General features: G+C 47.4%; 8 protein-coding genes across 8 annotated transcripts; 5 read left to right on the top strand and 3 right to left on the bottom strand.

Moving 5' to 3' along the window:
• Positions 1 to 862: 862 nt before the first annotated feature.
• On the bottom strand, positions 863 to 3570 carry EDB93DRAFT_1123352 (CDC45 family). Its single transcript, XM_041448639.1, has 8 exons — positions 3178 to 3570; positions 2902 to 3129; positions 2680 to 2853; positions 2466 to 2614; positions 2094 to 2414; positions 1595 to 2041; positions 1189 to 1545; positions 863 to 1129 (listed from the first exon to the last, which is right to left on the bottom strand). Exons 1-8 carry the CDS (start codon positions 3445 to 3447, stop codon positions 982 to 984), a joined length of 2094 nt encoding a protein of 697 aa, XP_041311902.1. The 5' UTR covers positions 3448 to 3570; the 3' UTR covers positions 863 to 981.
• A 49-nt stretch (positions 3571 to 3619) lies between these two features.
• On the top strand, positions 3620 to 7340 carry EDB93DRAFT_1199980 (Metalloprotease). The gene is made up of 16 exons (XM_041450929.1): positions 3620 to 3741; positions 3797 to 4344; positions 4390 to 4489; positions 4547 to 4882; positions 4937 to 5040; positions 5089 to 5396; positions 5452 to 5900; positions 5955 to 6165; positions 6218 to 6329; positions 6376 to 6425; positions 6482 to 6536; positions 6587 to 6751; positions 6803 to 6810; positions 6870 to 6992; positions 7047 to 7110; positions 7163 to 7340. The coding sequence occupies exons 1-16, from the start codon at positions 3708 to 3710 to the stop codon at positions 7325 to 7327; spliced, it is 2832 nt and encodes a 943-aa protein (XP_041311901.1). The 5' UTR covers positions 3620 to 3707; the 3' UTR covers positions 7328 to 7340.
• Positions 7341 to 7459: 119 nt separating this feature from the next.
• EDB93DRAFT_1123342 (Imidazoleglycerol-phosphate dehydratase-domain-containing protein) lies at positions 7460 to 8444 on the bottom strand (the record flags this gene model as incomplete). Its single annotated transcript, XM_041448638.1, has 5 exons — positions 8212 to 8444; positions 8073 to 8160; positions 7919 to 8016; positions 7683 to 7869; positions 7460 to 7627 (listed from the first exon to the last, which is right to left on the bottom strand). Coding segments are annotated over exons 1-5 (608 nt in total), but the record flags the coding sequence as incomplete, so codon positions are not given.
• Positions 8426 to 10222, top strand: EDB93DRAFT_1123341 (zinc-finger of mitochondrial splicing suppressor 51-domain-containing protein). The gene is made up of 3 exons (XM_041448637.1): positions 8426 to 8938; positions 8990 to 9202; positions 9254 to 10222. Exons 1-3 carry the CDS (start codon positions 8464 to 8466, stop codon positions 10174 to 10176), a joined length of 1611 nt encoding a protein of 536 aa, XP_041311899.1. The 5' UTR covers positions 8426 to 8463; the 3' UTR covers positions 10177 to 10222.
• Positions 10223 to 11261: 1039 nt separating this feature from the next.
• EDB93DRAFT_749002 (uncharacterized protein) lies at positions 11262 to 12561 on the top strand. The gene is made up of 5 exons (XM_041457326.1): positions 11262 to 11657; positions 11718 to 12036; positions 12099 to 12181; positions 12230 to 12254; positions 12311 to 12561. The coding sequence occupies exons 1-5, from the start codon at positions 11379 to 11381 to the stop codon at positions 12379 to 12381; spliced, it is 777 nt and encodes a 258-aa protein (XP_041311898.1). The 5' UTR covers positions 11262 to 11378; the 3' UTR covers positions 12382 to 12561.
• A 237-nt stretch (positions 12562 to 12798) lies between these two features.
• EDB93DRAFT_1077872 (long-chain-fatty-acid-CoA ligase) lies at positions 12799 to 15576 on the top strand (the record flags this gene model as incomplete). Its single annotated transcript, XM_041445347.1, has 14 exons — positions 12799 to 12889; positions 12944 to 12958; positions 13020 to 13292; positions 13343 to 13430; positions 13539 to 13726; positions 13779 to 13858; positions 13910 to 13931; positions 13984 to 14099; positions 14147 to 14425; positions 14481 to 14592; positions 14643 to 14849; positions 14904 to 15001; positions 15060 to 15355; positions 15405 to 15576. 14 exons carry the CDS (start codon positions 12799 to 12801, stop codon positions 15574 to 15576), a joined length of 2037 nt encoding a protein of 678 aa, XP_041311897.1.
• Positions 15577 to 15676: 100 nt separating this feature from the next.
• Positions 15677 to 17987, bottom strand: EDB93DRAFT_748693 (major facilitator superfamily domain-containing protein). The gene is made up of 9 exons (XM_041457324.1): positions 17579 to 17987; positions 17466 to 17523; positions 17303 to 17416; positions 17113 to 17236; positions 16897 to 17053; positions 16588 to 16833; positions 16254 to 16537; positions 16086 to 16202; positions 15677 to 16036 (listed from the first exon to the last, which is right to left on the bottom strand). The coding sequence occupies exons 1-9, from the start codon at positions 17849 to 17851 to the stop codon at positions 15901 to 15903; spliced, it is 1509 nt and encodes a 502-aa protein (XP_041311896.1). The 5' UTR covers positions 17852 to 17987; the 3' UTR covers positions 15677 to 15900.
• Positions 17988 to 18230: 243 nt separating this feature from the next.
• Positions 18231 to 19672, top strand: EDB93DRAFT_748793 (uncharacterized protein). Its single transcript, XM_041457325.1, has 4 exons — positions 18231 to 18666; positions 18763 to 19070; positions 19125 to 19387; positions 19431 to 19672. Exons 1-3 carry the CDS (start codon positions 18443 to 18445, stop codon positions 19307 to 19309), a joined length of 717 nt encoding a protein of 238 aa, XP_041311895.1. The 5' UTR covers positions 18231 to 18442; the 3' UTR covers positions 19310 to 19387; positions 19431 to 19672.
• The last annotated feature ends 373 nt before the right edge of the window (positions 19673 to 20045 follow it).

Raw genomic sequence — 20045 nt, 5'->3', positions numbered from 1 at the left:
GCATCATGGTCGGTGGTATGCTGATGGCAGATTACTGATCGATCTGCTGTACGGGCGCACGTCATCCCCGAACTCTCCGGCAGATTCGACCTATCATTCTCTGAGTGAGGTCTAGTCAGTTACCCTGGCCACAGTCAGAATACAGACACTCACATCTAGGGCTGTTCACCGTACGCCGTACGACGGGACTTTACGGGGCCGTAGAGTCACATCCTTCAAACCACCGAGGTTCACAGTCCAAGTTGAAAGATCTTCACGAATCACGAGTACTTACACCAGAAGAACCATTCGCCGAAGTCCAGCAGGAATGGCATGTTTGATGAAAACGATTCGGCATGTCTTTCTGTAATTCAATGTTCGTATTCTCAGTATAAGATTCGTAGAGCCCAGGCCTGCCCACGTGCTCACCTCTGGACAAACTTCTTACCTAATTTTCAAAGAGTGAAAAGGGGCTCTGGGCCAAGCACTTTAATCGATGCGCCGCCCATGAGGACTGTCAACAGGGCATTTTGCGGCTTGGAAGGAAGGCAAGTTAACGATATACCGAATATCTGTATTTCAAAATGTTGTCAGGGGGGAGCGATCTTCTCCGCAGATTTTCATTGATACAGGTTCTGACAGATCATACCGCTGAGTGCCAGTCGTACTGATCCGGGGCATACCGTTGATAGGACATCATTCACGCCACGCGCCCGGACCTATCCGATCCAACACCGCAGCACGCGGTGATGAAGAGTCTCACCATCGCGTAGTTCTTCTAGTTCATTGCGCGCTATTAACTGTCAGATATGTAGTGCTTGCGGCCGGTAGTGAAAATTGATTATGGTTACTGAGGATCTGTGTTCCCAACGTGTTGGAACTCAGCAGAATAAAGTTTATCGGGCGACGTTGGGAGAGTACAACAAGTTTATTAATGCAAATATGATATAAGACAGCTTGACAAGGATAGCAACATGCAACAACTTGAAGCACCTGAGAATGTCAATAACCTTCCCCAACTTCACATAAGGTCTCCAAGAACAATTTCAGGTCCTCCTGCTCGATTTCGAGCACGCTTGCATCAAAGGTACTGTGGCGTGACCGCGCATTACAACGTTGTTTTGCTTCAATGAATGCTAGACCAAACTCGCTAAAGTGAGGTGAACCATGATATTAATACTAACGAGAAGGTGTGAACGTATGACTTACTTTCTCCTGACATCCCCAAAGTCAAGCGCCCCCATGATACCAACCACAACATACGTCTGCGCCCTTTCGTTCAAGCAAGCGACGACAAATGGGAGCGACTTCTTTCCTCTCCCTTTTGGGCCACCGATTTTTGTCCCTGGGAGACGATCACGAAGCGCATCTACTAACCAAAGTCCTAGGCGCGCGAGAACCCCAGGATGGGCGAAGAGAGCAAGATCAGGCCCTTTTGAGAGCACCACGACGCGATGGGAGCGCATCGTTCGAATGTCCTGCTTGTCTATTATCGATGTCCCCTGCCGAATAATGGCACGATGAAGCGACATTGCAAGCGACAAAGCGTCTCTCAGGGGTACAATGCTAAATACAGTTATTCCAGAACATGTCAACGGGAGGAGCAAGCACTTACTCTGATAGAGCATCATAAGCAGCCCAGAAATTCTTCACCCACCATGTCCTTTCCTTCCGTTCTTCGCCGTCAACATCTGTATCCACACCGTCATCCCCGTCCTTTTGTCTGTTACCAACTTCTATCCGCTTCTCCCACTGCTCCTCCCCATTCCGCCCTCCTTCCCATAGTCGCCCTCCACCAAACCACTCACCCCCGTGCCGTGCGCCTTCGACCTCGACCTCCATCCTGATGCCACCTGCAACATCGAGCAACGCGCTTACTGCTTCCACAGCGTCCGCTGCACTGAGGGGGGAAGCGCGGTACCCAAAGCACCTTGCAAAAGACGGGTACGTTAACTCAACAAGGCCGTATTCTGGTGCGATTGAGTCGAGTTTCGCACGCAGCTGGTACTTCAAGTCAAGATCCATGTGCGCATAGGGCTGCTGCGTCTGTGGAATAGAAAAACTACGGATGAAGAGTTTCAGCTGTGACAAATAAAAAATGCGATAACGCGTACCCCATCTTCGCGAGCAGACCGGTGAGACGTTTCCGTCCGCGCTCTTTCCATATGCCAAGCTTTCCCGCGACGTAGCTTGAGTGGTACATTGCATCGTATAGTGTCCAATGTCGGAAAAGCATAAAACGCAGCTCTTCAGCTGTCCGTACAGATAGATCGTCTGGGCTCATGGCTGTGATGGCATCTGTCGTATTAGCAACATCTGGCGGAAGCGGGTTCAGGCGGGAAACTTCGTCGTAGTATATTGAATGATATTTATCGTAGGTGTCGCGGGATATTCGAGCGGTTGTATACTGGAACGTGAGTCCAAGGATCGCAAGCCTGAAGTACAATTCCGTAAATCAAGCCATGGGAGGTCAATAAACGGTTTACCAGAGTAAATCACAGTCCACTCGTTCAAGAACAGTTGCAAGGATGTACATTGTTGCAGACGCACTTTGACCATACCACGACCCACTCGCATAGTATCTGGCAATAAGTTCGTGATATGTGTCGCGTTGTTCTCGCGACAGCCGAGTAGACTGCTTGATCATGTGCTCAATAATAAACCAGCAATGCATTGGGTGAAGGTTGAATAATGACTCACGTCGTCTAGCTTCCGTCGCTTTTCTTGACTTCGATCACCGTCTCCCAGTGATCTCCTCTTGCCCGAGGGGTCTCGCTCAGAGAACTCCTCCTCCTCATCACCATCCTCATTTGATTGCACATCGTCTTGATCGTCCAGATCTGAGTCTTCATCGGAGTCAGGTTCAGGTTCATACTATATCCAAGTCAGTAGGAGTCGCAGTGTAGTGATCATCATATTCACCGTCAGTGCTTCCCAAGCCTTTCGTTCATCTCCCATATTCTCTGCTTCACCGTCATCCCATACAATAAATCTCTCGCCGTTCTCACCTCCAGCAAACATATTCGCAAGGTTCTGTGGCCGGTTTGAGTCTATGATGTGCACCGTAAGCTTCATGCTGAAATCGCCGAACCAATTCTCGGATGAGAGGTCAAGAATAGCACCCATGTTTAATAGAATGAGTGTGTGTAGCTGTCCTGTATTCAGCTAGTCGGTGCACTTTGATGACAATACACACACCTCCGCATATGTAACCAACTCGTCTTTCATTCGTTCAAGGTCAGCCAGACCCGAGACAGGGATTATTCTGTGCATAACATCATCCTGCTTAAGGAGTTCCGCAAGTATTTTCGCTGCACATAATGCATCAACATCAGGAGCGACGAGGATTATAACAGACGAAGCAGATGTGAGCGGCGAGCGGCGATGTGCTATCAGGATATTTGCGTAGGCCTCAGCATATGCAGGTCGCGAGGCAGATGCGAGGTGCGGTGGGGGAAGAAAGACCATAAAACTGAAGATGTGGGCGGAAAAACGACTAATGTCTTTGGGTTAGACGTTAATCATCATCGTACGCGTCGCGTCGCGTATTGATAACACGTGCCGTCACACCGTGGGTCTGTCACAAATAGTTCCGGGCGCCGTTGCGGCCGAACAGGCTAGGCTGCTATAATAGATTTGAGGGAATTGTTAGCCGCGTGTTCAGCACGCATTCGCGAGGTACTTAAAGACCGTCTCTGCGTCGTCTGTTGGCTACACTCTCAGTCGCCATGGCGTACGAGCCAAGGCCCTCAACTGACCAAGGTATGATTCTAGTTAGTCAAGCTTTATATACGCTTGTTACTTACTTCGAGAACAGAGTCTGCACCTCTTTTGCGAGGTGGAGATGATGATCCTCCACAAAGCGCCCAGTCACCCCACCCATCTATGTCCCGAAGAATTGCTAATGTGGTCCAAGAACCGCTTACTGGTCTCACTAAAGTGCTGCTTGTTGAAGTCCTTATATTGTTACTCATAAGCTCCGTCTTTATTGGCCTATTCGCTGGCGCACAACATAAACTGAACCTGCGACATGGTATCCCTGGTGGTGGAGATGGAGGTGGAGGTGGAGGTGATACTACCTTGACCGAGACCGCAACAGCTACAGTGACTCACACAACTACTGCTGCATCGACTAAAATCTCTGGCATCGTGAGTACCACTACTGCGGTGTCTACGGCATTTTCTACGGTCTTCGGCACCACCACGGCGACCGAAATTGCGACAACTACTTCTACAAAAACATCTGTTTCTACCTCAGTCTCCACTTCCACTTACACAACGACAAATGTTCACACGCACACGGTAATTGTCGGGCCAGAACCCACAGGGCCTCCTGAGAATCCCAACCCGCCAGCGCCTCCATCGGTAGGTTTATTTGCATATGATTGAAATGTGCCTCACCATTTACAGGATAAGTGCCTCACTTCGGATTGCATCATTTTGGCTGCTTCCATTCTATCTTCCCTGGACACATCGCAAGACCCTTGTGAAAATTTCTATGACTTTGCAAGTAAGTTAGCACGTGGTTTTGTAACGTGTCTGCTGCATGGCTTAATCACAACATCAGATGGTGGTTGGATAGCCTCGCACCCCGTTCCGGGTGACAAGGGTGCCATCAATTCCTTCTCGGTTCTTTCAGAACAGAACGCACACGTTATTCTCAAATTACTTGAGGACGACTCATCTATCCAAGACAATTCATGGGATGATCAACTGCTTCACAAGATCCGTATACTGTATGCTTCATGCATGGATGAGGCGCGGCTTGATTATCTTGGCCAGGAGCCATTACAGAAGTTCGTCAACACGATCCGGAAACTTTACAGGGGAAGGACTGTTCAAGCACATACAATGAATCCGAGACAAGGCTTATCCAACGCCCTAGGTTACATGCATTCTCGGGGTAAGAGTCGTTTGTCCGACCTTACGTTAGCTGTTCGCTCATGCTATGACTTAGGTGTCGACGCACTTTTTGAATTCAGCGTTGAAGGCGACTCTGGTGCTGACCCAAACAATATGGTTCTGTGGTTCAGTCAACCCAGCCTGGGACTTCCCTCCAAGGTCAGCTCCCGAAGTCTTGGAATTTTCACTACGTCTAACAACTATTAGGAGTATTACAAGGACAAGAGTATTCTCACCGTATATCAGGACGTCATCGAGCGTCTCCTGTCATCATTAAGAGACGACCGAGTTCTGAGTCAAGAGAACCCAGGAATCGTCCTTCAGACAGGAGGACTCGAAGAAAGCGAGCATGTCTGGCCCCCCTGGCCATGGCCACCTTGGGATGAAGAAGGCGACGACGATGACAATGAAGATAATCGGGAACGTAATCCTGGAGATCCTTTCCAGAACTCTCGCGAGCTTGCGCAGAAAGTTGTCCAATTCGAAACTGAAATTGCGGATGCGACACTTGACCTGTAGGCCGATTTATATCCCACCATTGGCAGACTCTTATTATTATATCTCTATTAGTGACAAACTGCAGCAAGATCCATTCGGCACGTATAACCCGACGAACATCAACACTCTCAAGGCCGAGCTCTCGCAGATTAACTTCCCGGACTATTTCGCCACGTTCACGCCTCGTACCTACCCAAGCCGTGTTATCATCACGTACAAACCTTACCCAAATTCCCTGTCAGAAATCTTGAAAAGGACGTCAGCAGATGTCATCGAGGCATATCTTGTTGTGCGCGCATCGTTGGAGTATGCTCCCAACCTAGGCCGGACTACTGAGGCTTGGAAGGCTGTGAGAACCCTGCAAGAGACCTTGTATGGCCTCAAGCCTGGTGTATTTGGCGAACGCTCTCAATTCTGCATGACGAAGGTCGACACTGCTTTGGGTTTCGGTACTGGAAGATACTTTGTGAACCAGACATTCCCTGGCGAATCAAGGGAGAAAGCGACCCAGGTCATTGATAGTGAGTAAAGGAGACACTTTAGCTTCGGAATGCTTTCTGACTTTCATTGGCCAGACATCATCGACGCCTTTGAGAGATCCCTGCGCCGCATCGAATGGATGGATGAGGAATCCGCACGTAAAGCTGCCGAGAAAGCTGATGCTCTTCGCGTCAAAGTTGGCTTCCCTCTGTCCCCAGACACGCGCGATCCACGTTCCCTTGTCTCCTACTACACCCTCGTGAAAGTACATGTGGATACTTTCTTTGAAAATATGCTCAGTGCTGCGTATGTAGCACCGATACCCGCTCGAATCAAGTGCTGACCGTATGTTATACAGAGCCTCCGACATGTACAAGATGTGGCAGAAAGTCGGCAAGCAGAGAAATCCTGACGAGTGGGAGATGACACCAGCAACTGTAAATGCTTACTACAATCCTCCTGCCAATGAAGTAAGTGAATTCGTGCTGTTAAGGTGCTAGACTGACAAAGAACAAGATCGTCTTCCCGGCGGGCATCTTACAAGCTCCTTTCTTCTCCGAGAGCTGGTATGGATACATATCATTATTTCACAGCCCCTTCTCATCCACGCTTCTATGTATAGGCCTGGGTACCTCTCCTACGGCTCCTTTGGAATGGTAGCTGCGCATGAATTGACTGTAAGTTCGTCGCATTATGTTCCCATAAGCACTGGCCTAAGTATTATTAGCACGCATTTGACTCCTCAGGTCGTCTTTACAACCAGCAAGGAAAACTCGAAGAGTGGTGGTCACGCCAGACCAGCGACGCTTACCAAATTCGCCAGGACTGCATCGTAGAGCAATATTCTTCATATACAGTAGAAGATGGCAAAGGAGGAGTCATTCATGTCAATGTATGTCACATTACGCTCCCTGTGTATGATGTTTAACCAGTTGATCCACAGGGAAATCTGTACGTTCATGGTCGTGAGGATCTAAGTTTGTTCGCGCTACTAATTAATGACTTTCAAGTACCTCCGGTGAAAATATCGGAGACACAGGTCTGATTCAGGCGTATCGGGCTTGGAAGGCGCAATACGAAGATTCCTACGACGCCGGAACAGAATACCTGCTTCCCGGCATCGGCTACACTCGGTTTGCAATATTAGATTTATGAGTGAAGTGCTCAGACACTGATGACAAGTTTAGGGAGCAGCTGTTCTTCATCTCGTTTGCCCGTACATGGGCGATGAATATCAGTCCTGCTGACGCAGTAAGTATTTTTCATATATTTTAACATCCATTTCAACATAATCTTGCAACAGGTTCGACGTGTCCGGTCAGATCCTCACTCACCGAACCGTTATCGCACTGAAGGCACTGTCTATAATATTCCGGAGTTCGCAGAAGCCTTCAAGTGCTCAAAGTATGCCAAGGCAAGTGCGAGTACACGAGGCAGACTTCTGCTAACACCTCATTTGATAGCTTAATCCACCTCAACACAAAAGATGTATCTTTTGGTCTTGATGTGCTGTTTTCAACGTTTTGTTTCTATATGACATTCGCCTCCTTCGCTTAATATGTCGCTCGAACATTGCAGTCTGTACATTATCTATTGCAATCATTTCTTTATCCTTTTAAATCTGCTGTGCATCAAAATCTCAGGGTTCGAACTGATGCTACATCTATTGTGTTACAGAACTCCTTTAGTACTCGGAATATCGTCACCACCAGTGCGTTCGATAGCTTGTCTGATTGCAAGGGCAAGTGCCTTGAATGCAGATTCAGATCTGCAATTGTTGACTGAGTGCTGTCGCTGAATTAACTAGCATTGGACAAACACACCTGTGGTGATCGTTTTCGCCCCGTAGGACGTCGACAGTGAAGAGTCACACCAGATGCTATCGCAAAAGAATAGAATATATGAGGGAATCATTTCTGTCGACAGGTCTCCTATTTTCTCCCTCTTTAAGCCTAGATCAGTGACACAGTACGGTCTAGAGCAAATATCAATAACGGCTCGAGAGAGTGCCTGGAAATTGTCAAATGGATATGTGCATCGCCGCCTATTTGTCGCTCACCTCATCCAAGGGTGCAAATCCAGTTCCGTATCGACGAATCCCGCGAACTTCACCAAGAGCTTGCTTGAAAGCCGTTCCAAGGGCGATTGCGCTATCTTGTAAATACCACGGATACATTGGTCAGTGATTCTTGAGCACATGTTATGATACTCATCTGCTGTGTGATGGTCATCGATCCACAGATCGCCTTTACATTTCATGGTGAGAGACATCCCACCATGCTTTGCCAAGGCATGGTACATCTGGGAAACTCAATCAGCCGGAGTCTGGTGTTATAAAGATATCATTTATACGTGATCCAGAAAACCAATCCCCGTTGAAACCTCAATTACTTGAGCATTTTGAGATCCAGGATTGCAGTCGAGGTTGATAGATACTTCTATCTGTGTCTCGTTAGTCTTTCTTGAGATTGTAGCTGTTCGTGCTGCCATGATGAAGTATGGGGTCACCCAATTGGGTTTAGTACTTTGGAAGGCTTTGGACAACAAGAACAAACAACCATCTAAAAGATCTTGAACAACAGCAACAAACATCCGAATGTACTTATGGTTTCTCCGCTTCTTAGCTCAAGGTTAGCACTACGAGCTGTCCTTGGGTCACAGACACGTCAACGATCACTATGTGCCAACTGGCCTAGGAATAGGACAATTTTCAATTTTTTTCGCCGGTCTGCCAAACCAGCACAAGAAGAGCCTGTTCCGTTGCTGACCGAGGACAACTTATTTCATCCGTTCTCGAAATCTCCATTTCCTGCAGTACGCGCTCGCGGAGAAGCCATACAGTCACTAGCCAAATGTCCAGTGTGCACCTCAGGTCATTGTAGCACTCATGCACATCCGAAACCGCAGCCTCTCGCAGTAAAATTTGAATGCCCCGACTGTGGTTTCCCGACACATTGCTCACAGGAGCATTGGGCGGCTGATCAAGAGCACAAAAATTACTGCTCTAGGCTTCGAGAAGTTAACGAGGATGACCATGATCTCCGAAGTGGTCGAAAGTTCCACGAATTTGACATGCCCGGTGCGTCATCTGGTCTTCGACCTTGGACATTCCAATTAATCCACTCACTAGGACCACAGGCTTATGAGGAAGCTATATCATTTGCAAATTGGGACGTCTTTTGGTATACACGCGGATTCCCCTCCATGGATACGGAACGTTCAAGAAGACATGCTAGCAGAATCCTTACCTATCCGCTCACTATTGGTTCTATTCTTCATCAAAATAGTGGACTGACTTTAAGCAATCAAAGAGTTACACCTGAAGGAAGTCGCTCACTAGCAGGTAAGTATGCACTTTATCTTTCCAGATCTTGTCCTCACAATTCACATCCAGCACTACGCACTACGCTACATGTCCCTCCTGGAGCACCTGATACAGAGGAGGCTGGTGCTGCAAAACCTCAGATGCGCATATTCATCCTCGGCGCTCGCGCTGAGTCCTCTTTGCCACCGCATGTCTGGGAGCAACTTTGCATGTTGTTCCCGTCGTGTCATTTCCACCTTTTCTTTATTGGACCACAAGTCTCTTTGCCGAGACCGGCTAATTCTCCCCCTCCGAAGCCCCCCAATGAATCTGCAGCGAAAAAAGATACCATCACCAACCAATCTGCGACAGAAAATGTATCCACGACGCACACGTCCACTGATATTGCCAAGCAGGAGGAGGATAAACCAGTTTACGTGCCGAACGTCTATCAGCCTCCCACGCCAGCACCTATTGCGCGCCTTAAGCGAACGCGGTCATCAGTCGAACTCTACGGCGTTCCCTCTTACACTGTTCCTTATACCCCTCAGCTCACCATTACTGGCCTTCAAGCGAACTACGCTGAAGTCCACGCACAGTTTCAGGATACCTTTGATCCCTATACAGACGCATTTTTCCTGTTCTCCCCTGGTTTTGGCTTCCCGTCACCCACCTCCGTGTCCGAATTAGATGGCAAGCCCTACCTGCAAATTGCTTCCCCAACAGAGTGGGGCCCTGTTGTGCCAGCCTTACTCGCAACCCGTTGTGCTATCTACGTAACAGGTTTCTCCCCTGCAGATGTCGAGAGAGATGTTCGTTCCATCGAGACTGCACCAGATGTCGCTGGTGAGTTCGAGTGGGTAATTACTCCGGGGGAGAATGCATTTGGGAGCGAAAAATGGGAGGCTGCAGACTTTGACCCCAGAGTCATGGTGAAGACGAACTGGGGTGTTTGGGGTATCAGGGGCAAGGGTCGTGAAGTGAGGGAGCGTAGCTCTTTCAGATTATTCTAGATTGTACCGCATGTCTGACAATACAATTAATCGTTCATGAAGACAAGGTATATCACATCTTACAATTCGCTACAAGCAGGTAAGTGCGTCTCGTCAGTTCAATGTAAAGTAGACAAACATCTAAAATATACAAGTAATCTATTTATCAGGTAACCAACCTGAAATGTTAAAGCCATGTCTGTTCTAAAATACAATTGTAATCCAAATGATATCAATAAAAATTTGAATATCCGGACTAAGTCGGATACATATGTGCTACATAGTGGTATATAAAACAAGAAAGGAACAAGGAAAATAATACTTGAAGGAACTATGAAAGACGGGCCACCAAAGAGCCAGGGAGGAGACCATGAAGGAGGCCATGGAGGATAGTCCGCCAAAGAGAGGGAGCTGGAAGGAGGAGGGTCCACGAAGAACTGCCAAAAAGAAAAATCTTGACTCATGAGAGGACAGAGATGTCAGTGAACGATCATGATCAGGAGGGTATGACAAAGCTTGCTCAAACTCAGACGACACATTTATCCACCACCGGCAAATATTGCTCTGTCGTCAATCCGTCCAACACAGTAAGCTGTTCTATTTTCCGCATCGCAAAGAGTGGAAGATAGCAGACTGCCAAGCGCACACAGACAGGAGCAGTGAAATCCTAAGTAGGTGCTTCCGCGTGAGATCAACCGAAGGGCATCGAGTCACATTCGTCCTACATTAGTGGTTTGTGCATGAGCCTACCTCAGATGGAGCAAGGGTGGAATCATTTCCTGGCCAAGCCCACCTTAGGAGTTGCGGCTCAAAAAAGAACTCGATTTAAAGGCAGTACTTGTACTCACTCGGGCCCAATATTTGGTGGATCCTGCCAAACGAGTTTCCGACCTTCCCGAGGCTCCAACGTGCATATATTCTCCCATCCGAGTCGGATGCATTGCATACAAATCCACGACCATATCAAGTATACATACCTTAATCTATAGTGATCTATGCGATCTGTCATACATCATCATGACGAGCCCAGGCAACGCGGCAAGAACATACCATTACTATCCTTGAGTAGCACCGCGGCATGGATGGTTTCACTCAAGAGAAGTCAAACCATCGAGAATCCTCTGCAGGTTACAAATAAATGGGATAACCTTACTTCTCATCCTCGAGCACTCAAATAGCCAGGCCGTGAACAGACTGGTGCTTCCAGCCCATCCGTCCCCAAGATGTTTAACTTCGCCTTTGCAATATCTTGTGTAGTTGTGGCACTGGCGGGTGGGTCATTCGCTGCCACCAAACGCGGTCTGGCGTTTGCTGATTCAGATCATACTGGCGATATCGCTGTCGCTGATGACACTCAGGTCTCTTGGGTATATGATTGGGGCAGTACCGTGCCAAGCTATCTGAGAAACACAGATATGACCTACATCCCCATGCAGTGGGGTGAAGACGATGCCAATGATTTTATGGCTGAGGTGCAGGCTCAAAATGCGAAGACCATTTTAGTAGGTTGTTCTAGTCGAGAGAAGGTGTCTCACTCAACTGATTTTCTACTGGCAATCTAGGGTTTCAACGAACCTGACCTCAGTTCACAGTCGAATATCGCACCTATGACCGCCGCGTCGTTATGGGTGCAGTACATCCAACCTCTTAGTGCACAGGGCGTCCGACTCGGTAGCCCCGCTGTGTCTAGTGCACCATCAGGAATTCCTTGGTTATCTCAATTCTTTGGAAACTGCACTGAATGCACGTTCGATTTCATACCTATCCACTGGTATGGTGAAGGGCTCGACGATTTCAAAGACTATGTCGAGTCGTTCTATGGCAAATTCTCATTGCCATTGTGGGTCACCGAGTTTGCGTCCACTTCTTCGAATGTTAGCGGTGAGTATCTGTCATTAATGCTTCCTGTGACCTTCTATTGATGACACTTACTACGTCGATAGAGGTGGAAGATTTCTGCACTGACGCAATAGCTTATCTTGATAGCCAGGATTGGATTGAAGGGTATGCCTGGTTTGCATTCTACGTAAGTATCTTCGGAGCCTTCCGCAGAACATGAGCTGATGATAGGCAGCGCCAGGAGTCAGGTTCTTACTACAGTGAGAGAATTTCTTCCAGTGGTCCGTGTCTCAGCATGACCTTTCTATCACCACAGATCTTCTTGATGTGAATGGCCAGTCTAACACACTTGGGGATATCTACCTTCATGGCTCCAATCATCAGTGAAGTTTTGTATATTTGATAAATGGAAGGTAGTAGTACGTACCGAACTTGATGAGCATTAAAGTTATTCGGATTAATAAATATTGTGACGGTCCGAAATGCCTGTGATTCTTTGATTCTCTGATCCTCGAGAGTCTGGGTTGTTTGTTGTCTATCTTCTTTCGACACTCCTGCATAGTGCATTTGGTCAGTATCCGCATAGCGAACGCGATGCCAACGACCGGTGTACGAGTTGACTTTGAACGTTAAAGGTGCCATCGACCTGTTTACTGCCCGGCAATTCGGGTTCATTTATGTCGCCGGTCGCAGGTGAAATCCAACGTGAATTAAAACTGCCAAAGTAGCATTCAACGACTACTTACGCCGAATTCGTGTTGTCCTCTTCTCGTCACAACTTCAATCTCCATCTCTTGGTCCACAATGACAGTAACGACCATAGCTTTTCCAGACAAGTTCGACTACAGTGTCCAGTCCATCGCTGTTCCTGACACCAAACGTCCTGGTCAAACTGGTACGTCTCACGTATTCGTCAGCGGACGTTCTATTAACATCGAAGCTTCTAAAGCCCACTATCGGAATGGTGAGTCCTATCTAGTACCACACTTTTTTTTAATCGCTCGTTTTATTTCATGACACCTCAGCGTTATATGGTCTTGTGGACGTCAAGGTCCTGCCAACACTTCCTGATATTTTTGACAACGGTTACAATGCCAATCCGGACTGTAGACTTCTCGGTCACCGTCCGTTAGTATCAACCAATCCGCTCAAATTCGGCCCTTACGTGTGGCAGACGTACAAACAGGTGGATGTTCGCAGGCGTCGCATCGGTAGTGCTCTGCACAGGTTATTCTCACAAGGTGAACTGAAGGGCGAGGACCTTGAAACTGTCGGTATATGGTCGATAAATAGGCCAGGTGTGCATGTCGTTTATCACTCCAAGATCAATTCTCATTGATCATCACAGAATGGCAACTTGTTGAACTCGCTCTACATGCTTACAGCAAAGTCGGAGTCGGTCTTTACGACACACTTGGCAAGGATTCTGTAGGCAAGTAAATTGTCTTGAGTTATCTCTTTTGTGCTGATGACTTCGCCACAGAATACATGTATGTGATGTTACCGCTGTCTCGTTAAACCGCTCAACGTTCGTGGTTGTCCAGTATCAATCATGCACATCTTAGCATCATCTTCACTACGGTCGATCACATACCTGCACTATTGAAACTAGCTCCCAAGGTTCCAGCAATGAAAATGATTGTGTCCTTTGACGGCATGAGTCAAGATGCCCGCAAAGCCTTGGTGGCTTGGGGAGAGACTGTTGGTGTGCAGGTCAAAGAATTTTCGGAACGTGAGTATCTCAGCTTGATTTCTACCGTACTTGCTATTTACATGGTCCGTAGTTGAAAAGTATGGCGAAGAACACTTAATACCGCCAATACCCGTTTCACCCGACACAATCGCTTCACTATGCTATACTTCAGTATGCGCCTTTCGTATTCCATTTTGAGCATCATTAACTAGGTGTTTTCAGGGCACTACGAGCCAGCCCAAAGGTGTGTGACATCCATTCTCTGTCCTTCTGACACCTGAATTATTGCTCGTTAGGTGTGGTACTTACTCATGGGAATCTTGCATCGTCCGCCTATTCCAACATGTTTGGTATGGACTATCCTCCAAATGGCAGTGTTCTCTCTTACTTGCCGTTGGCTCATATTTATGAGGTTCGTTGGTCTTGCTCACCTGGTCGTCTATACTGACATCCTTGCAGCGTGTGGTCGAACTCACAACCATGGCCATCGGTGGATGTATCGGGTTTTCCACTGGCGATAACTTACGTCTCCTTGAAGATGCGCAGATGCTGAAGCCTCACTTCTTCCCAGCTGTACCTCGTGTATTGAATCGGGTCTATCAGTCTGCCATGGCTGCTGGCAATGTCCCTGGATTAAAGGGGGCTCTCTTCCGGGCAGCTGTGCGGGCAAAGCTCGACCAGTATCATGCCACAGGTGTCAGTACCCACCCATTCTGGGATGCCCTTGTCTTCCGGAAGGTATGTTCTCATTGGCCTCTCATGCATCTGTTACAACCTGATATATCCTTCAAAGGTTCGTGCTGTGCTCGGCGGAAACCTGCTACTGGTTAGCACGGGCTCTGCACCTATCAGTGCCGAAGTCATCGATTTCCTGAAGATCGCACTCTTCTGCGAGATTACAGAAGGTACGGTCACTCATCTTCGATTGTTAACTATCATCCGACGGACGGGTCAGGTTACGGAATGACCGAGAACTGCGGTGTTTGTACACATACGTTCAAGGCGGATCCTGAATGTGGAGGAACCATTGGTCCTCCTCAGCCCGTGAATGAATTGAAATTGGTCGACGTGTCTTCCATGAATTACACAGTCGAGGACAAGCCCAATCCTCGAGGCGAACTCTGCGTTCGTGGTCCTAATTGTTTCGTGGGATATTATAAGGGTGAGTTTGTGTACGAACACGTACATTGGTGTCAAGCGCTCAGCATTATGACAGATGAGAAAAATACTCAGGAAACCTTGAAAGACGGTTGGATCCACACCGGTGATATTGCTGAGGTCGATCCGCAAGGGCGATTCAAGATCATTGACCGTGTCAAAGCAAGTTTCCTCTCATATCACCATCATCCTGACCTCATTTTGTATTCCATAGAATATCATGAAACTTGCACAAGGCGAATACGTTGCTCTCGAGAAGATCGAGAACATGTACGTTGCATGCCCACTCGTGCAGCAGATCTTTGTCCATGGTGATTCTCTGCAATCGTACCTGCTGGCTGTGCTCGTCCCGGACCCAGTGACTCTGGCCCCACTAGTGTCTAAGGTTCTTGGCGAGAAGGTAGCGTCTGACGATATTCTAGCATTGGAGAAAGCTATCAAGGATCTCCGAGTAGTAGATCAGGTCCTCACTGTTCTCAATAAAGAGGCGAAGAAGAATCGTCTGGCTGGGTAAGAAGACTTGGGGATCTCTAGATAAGGCGCTGACCAGCTTCAATAGATTTGAGACGATTAAGCGTCTCCACATCAGCTTGGATCCGTTTTCCATCGAGGATAATACTTTGACTCCGACCTTCAAGGTCCGTCGTAAGGACGCATTTGCAAAATATGCAACGGAGTTGCAGGCACTGTATGCTCTTGGAGAACCAGACAGCGACTCTAGCAAGCTATAGCCGAAGTGTCTAAGCACCTCTTTTATGTGATATTTACTTGTCGATATACAACTGTGGTTGGTTTATATATATATGTATTTGGTAACGTTGAACACATTCAGGTGGTATCGGAACAAGTACATGTTGATCGGTATAGGAAGTGCCCTTGGAAGGAAAGAGAAAATAGCATGACTTGTGGATAACAATAGCGAGAAACGGATATAAGCAAAGATTGAAATGGACGTGTATAGTCATGAGTGTCATAACATATGCCTTGGGAATATACAATGTGCATGTGATTGCTTACCGCAATAGGCGGTAGGTTTTGCATTGGGAATAGTTCGTTCAACCGATTGTCTTCACACTGTTCTGCTCGACCTTGCGTGTTACCGCCATGCCCAGGAACGAGACCATCATCATAATAATAAGCCACAGGTATCCGCCTAATAAGTTGTACTTTGTGGAGACTGAAAACAAAGCGCTAGAAGAAACATGAGGATGATCCTGCACGTGAAGCAGGACAGACGCACCTGACCACAAAGGGAGAGAATGATCGCGCAAAACACATTGCAAACTGGACTATGCCATTGGACTGCCCCAGCGATGCAGGATTCGGAGCGTTCTCCTTAGTAAGGATCATGCTGACACTAAACATTTGTCAATTACTACGACCAGCCAAAAAATGAAGGAACACGTACGAATAGGCAATAGTAGCGACCTTGGTCAACAAGAGAGCGAAAGCGATACCAGCCCACACCAGAGCAACTACGGTGGTTCCGAGTTCGCCGGTGGTCTCATCCAAGCCAGCACGAGCGATGAGGTTCAGAAAAGGCAATACGAAGAAGGTCCAAGGCCATATGCCCATGCAGAAGCTATATATCTTCACAGATTCAAACGTTCGGAGGAGGTAGGACATGATACAAAGTTGGATAGCAGCACCAATAACACCCGCGATGGCAAGAGAGTATCCGATTTGTGATGCCTTTCAAGTTGTTAGCTGATCACGCTTGTCCAAAGTAGGTAAGAACCCACTGAGAACGCCAGACCGCCCAATTCAATGGGCGTGTAGCAGAACAAGACAAATACAACATCGAAGGATGTGGCAAGACAGCTGAGCATGAAACCAGATACTGCCAAAGACGACATGATTGGTATCAATAATAATTTAGAAACACCAAAAGGCTTCTCAGGAAGAGCCGGTGCAGTTGTGACACTATCGTCATTGGTGCTTGTATTAGGAGAACCGCTTTTCTTGCCGTTGCGCTTGCTGGGCAAAGTCTAAAAATGGGCAAGGTATTCTGCATATAACACAAGACATTTGAGCTGCAGAATGGAACATACCTCATCAAGGAAAATGAACCCAAGGAAAACACCAATAATAGCGATGATGAATGCAACGAAGCCTGGCAGGAAATAGGGGTAATCCTCAAGGAACCGGTATCCTAACATTTTGGGATATTTTGAGGCTGGGTGAGAGAACGTTCCACCGATGAGTGGTCTATGGGTCAGATGATGATCAACGTCGACATCCTAATCAGGTGCATATAATAAGCGTACCCGATGATTGAGCCAATAGGCCAGCAGAGACCGTATATGGGCATCGCCACATTCTGATTTGTGGAATCGGTGATTTCTCCCAGAACTGAATGGACGACAGCGATGTTTCCCGAAAATAGACCGCCTACAAAATTAGAGATTAGTATAGGGGCAGAGGGATACATATTGGTCCGTATGGAATGTAGCCTACCTAAGGAACGTGCCACTAAGACACTAACCAGCGATTTGGATAAACCAAACATCAGCGTGGTGGTGGCGAGCCCGATTATGCCCAAAAATATCACAGGGCGTCGTCCAATCACATCTACAGCGAGGAGTGAGGAAAGGTATACTGAATGCCGCGGTCAAAGTACCTGATATCTTAGCCCAGTGGTAGATGGAACACAGTTGAGATATAGCAAAAACACTTTCCTAGTGATTGAGATCAATGAGAAGATCGGATCATGAGATCTGGAACTAGACTTACAACCAAGCCGCTGTAAAAGCCGATTTTTGATGGGTCATCTGTGAGGTGGAGATCGCTCATGAACTCGTTGACGTATGGGAAGAGCTGGGTGAAGGCTATAGGTTCGATTAAACGAACTATGCAGAGTGCTGTGAGTTGGCCCTTTGGTAGAGGAGTAGACTTGGGTTTCTCAGCAATTTGAGCTTCAGCATTGTGAGCATTGGAAGGACGGAGAAGTGGAGATGTCTCATCGTGATTAGTCGTGTCGTTGGGAATAGTGTTGGCGGGTATCATAGTTGAAAACGATGACAAAGGCAAGGGAATTCAAATTCAAGAGAGATGGCATATTTATGCATTGACCACTGGCGAGAATTCAAAAGTTTGGACCTCTATTTCTCCACGAAAGTTACGTGTGATGCCCATTGCCCCCGCTGTAAGAACCTCAGATGGCAAAATCGACGGTTTTGAAGGGGACCTAAGATGATTTGGTTCAAAATATCATCCGCATAAAGGCCTCAGTTTGCATTTTCATTGGATATGTGAGTAATACTGGATAGGGTCATCAGTATAAACAGGCCCGAGAATCCCGATTTACATCATTACCTGAATATATTTTTGACATGGATGTGAATTGGGGACATGAGAATAGACACGTAGCATATTGGCATACCGTGTCTGTACCTACACACAAAATGGTTGATCGGTTAATGCCGGTGGCTAACACAATAACATACACAAACAGGGAGCTCGTTGTGATGGACGATCTTCCCAATTGTTTCTTGCATTGCAGTCGCGAAGCTTCATCATCCACTACATTCAACTTTGTCTTGCTTTATATCTACTCTTACTTCCTTTTAACTTGCTCACTTCAGTCTCTTATCAACCATGAATTTTAATGTCAACGATAATCCTCTTCTCGTCGCTCCACGACCCATTCGCATCACCCCACACCTTGCTCGTTCTACACATTTCAAATTTGTCACTTCTCAAGTCGATCATGTAAAGCTGTCCGAAGACACTGAATCCCTCGACGAGTACAAACAGCCTACCCGTATTGACTCCTCGGTTTCGTCCGATAAGGATTTCTCCTCTCCCCGTGCATCGCCTCGGTAGGTGTCTATTGTTTGTCTGCTGAGCACACTCTCTGTCTTGGCTTGCCACCCTATCCCATTCATACATCTCATTGATTCCCCTGATCACTACAGGTCCAGCCTTCCATCAGAGGCGCTTGAGGAGTTCCTATCAATCTGCATGGGGTGGAAATGTCCATCATCTCCTGTATTGCGACCACGTCGCAACGGTGCTGTGTCGCTGCCCGCGTTTGGCCTTCCTTACAGGTCAAGGAGCAGAATGGACTTCATCCACGCCAAGGGTGACCTCTCCAGCATCACGCTCACCGAGGAGAATGAATGGGCCCCTCGCGCGCGTTCTCCTCAAACTCTTTACGAGCGAGATGAGCTTGAGAACCTTGACGTTCAAGACTTCGAAAGATGGAACATAGCCCACACTCTCTGTGAGCGCTTATAATTATTCTCCCAAAAACCGCTCATTAGTATCCGTGGAACAGCATCTCCAATCTCTCGTGCGCGCAACCCATTTTTACGCCACCCTTCTTATGACATTGCCCCCTCTGGCATCTCGAATTTCTCTCAATCATCTCCCCCGATCACTTCGGCAACGGCAACGCCCATGTCTCCTGCGGCTGTTCCTCTTCCTGTCCCAACCCCTGATGAGTTGGTCAAGGTTTACTGAACCCTGCTCTTTATCACAGTAGTCCTCGTCTCGTCGTCCTGTCGTTACTCTTCTATATATGGTATGTCCTTCAATATTGTGAGCTAGGTTTCTCATCTCGCGAGCTGGTACTCAGCTCTAGACCAGTTCTCCGATTACATTACAGATACCACTTTTGATTTGTTGGTCTACTCTTTCATCGCACTATTCTATCTTGTTTTACCGCATACTTATATTCCACATTGATGCCCCCACCCCTCTAGTTATTTTGTTTTGCATACGCTCATTATCATGTTCTTTATACATCACGAAGGATCACTTCCAAGTTTGTCTCCACTGCTTCTCATGTGTTACCCGGTGTGCGCCATTATCTTCTAGGAAGGAACGCAGTACAATTGCATTGTATACTACTCGAATTCTCGTTGATTTCTATTTCGGAGGGTTCTCTAGAAAAACCTCATGCTGTCTGTGCGGAAGTTACCTTTGTGTCCGATGTCACCATATTTTGTTTGAATCAAAGGGCGAAAATCGCCACTCCAGCCCTAAACTCGTCTGTTGGTAGTTTAGTTGCGCCGATAGCTGACTTTCGTGTCAACTTCGATTCGAATACTGATTCCGGTTGACTTCTCTGCATACAGAATTGCAATGTACAATCATAATGGATTGGGACGGCCTGACGCTCGATCCTGTCGTCGAGGTGGCCGATGGTCAGTGTATTTCTTGACGGGCTTTTCGATTCGTTGTTGTTCGCACAGGT

Source organism: Suillus bovinus, assembly GCF_016758785.1.
Source record: "Suillus bovinus strain UH-Sbo-P2 chromosome Unknown EDB93scaffold_6, whole genome shotgun sequence".
NCBI lineage: Eukaryota > Fungi > Basidiomycota > Agaricomycetes > Boletales > Suillaceae > Suillus > Suillus bovinus.
The sequence above is the reverse complement of the archived record's forward strand: the minus strand, read 5'-3'. Positions and strand labels throughout refer to the sequence as shown.

Coding starts and splice junctions, on each gene's coding strand:
- EDB93DRAFT_748693 (XM_041457324.1), bottom strand. CDS start 17,851: ATGATACCCGCCAACACTATTCCCAACGACACGACTAATCACGATGAG. Junction 16,834..16,896: donor GGTTCATTTTCCTTGATGAG/GTATGTTCCATT, acceptor GCCCATTTTTAG/ACTTTGCCCAGCAAGCGCAA. Junction 16,203..16,253: donor GTCGCTACTATTGCCTATTC/GTACGTGTTCCT, acceptor ACAAATGTTTAG/TGTCAGCATGATCCTTACTA.
- EDB93DRAFT_749002 (XM_041457326.1), top strand. CDS start 11,379: ATGTTTAACTTCGCCTTTGCAATATCTTGTGTAGTTGTGGCACTGGCG. Junction 11,658..11,717: donor AAAATGCGAAGACCATTTTA/GTAGGTTGTTCT, acceptor CTGGCAATCTAG/GGTTTCAACGAACCTGACCT. Junction 12,255..12,310: donor GGAGTCAGGTTCTTACTACA/GTGAGAGAATTT, acceptor CTATCACCACAG/ATCTTCTTGATGTGAATGGC.
- EDB93DRAFT_1123352 (XM_041448639.1), bottom strand. CDS start 3,447: ATGGTCTTTCTTCCCCCACCGCACCTCGCATCTGCCTCGCGACCTGCA. Junction 2,854..2,901: donor AGGCTTGGGAAGCACTGACG/GTGAATATGATG, acceptor ACTTGGATATAG/TATGAACCTGAACCTGACTC. Junction 1,130..1,188: donor TTTGGGGATGTCAGGAGAAA/GTAAGTCATACG, acceptor ACCTCACTTTAG/CGAGTTTGGTCTAGCATTCA.
- EDB93DRAFT_1123341 (XM_041448637.1), top strand. CDS start 8,464: ATGGTTTCTCCGCTTCTTAGCTCAAGGTTAGCACTACGAGCTGTCCTT. Junction 8,939..8,989: donor CCACGAATTTGACATGCCCG/GTGCGTCATCTG, acceptor TCCACTCACTAG/GACCACAGGCTTATGAGGAA. Junction 9,203..9,253: donor AGGAAGTCGCTCACTAGCAG/GTAAGTATGCAC, acceptor ATTCACATCCAG/CACTACGCACTACGCTACAT.
- EDB93DRAFT_748793 (XM_041457325.1), top strand. CDS start 18,443: ATGAATTTTAATGTCAACGATAATCCTCTTCTCGTCGCTCCACGACCC. Junction 18,667..18,762: donor TCTCCCCGTGCATCGCCTCG/GTAGGTGTCTAT, acceptor TGATCACTACAG/GTCCAGCCTTCCATCAGAGG. Junction 19,071..19,124: donor GAACATAGCCCACACTCTCT/GTGAGCGCTTAT, acceptor TCCGTGGAACAG/CATCTCCAATCTCTCGTGCG.
- EDB93DRAFT_1199980 (XM_041450929.1), top strand. CDS start 3,708: ATGGCGTACGAGCCAAGGCCCTCAACTGACCAAG. Junction 5,041..5,088: donor GCCTGGGACTTCCCTCCAAG/GTCAGCTCCCGA, acceptor AACAACTATTAG/GAGTATTACAAGGACAAGAG. Junction 5,901..5,954: donor AGCGACCCAGGTCATTGATA/GTGAGTAAAGGA, acceptor TTCATTGGCCAG/ACATCATCGACGCCTTTGAG.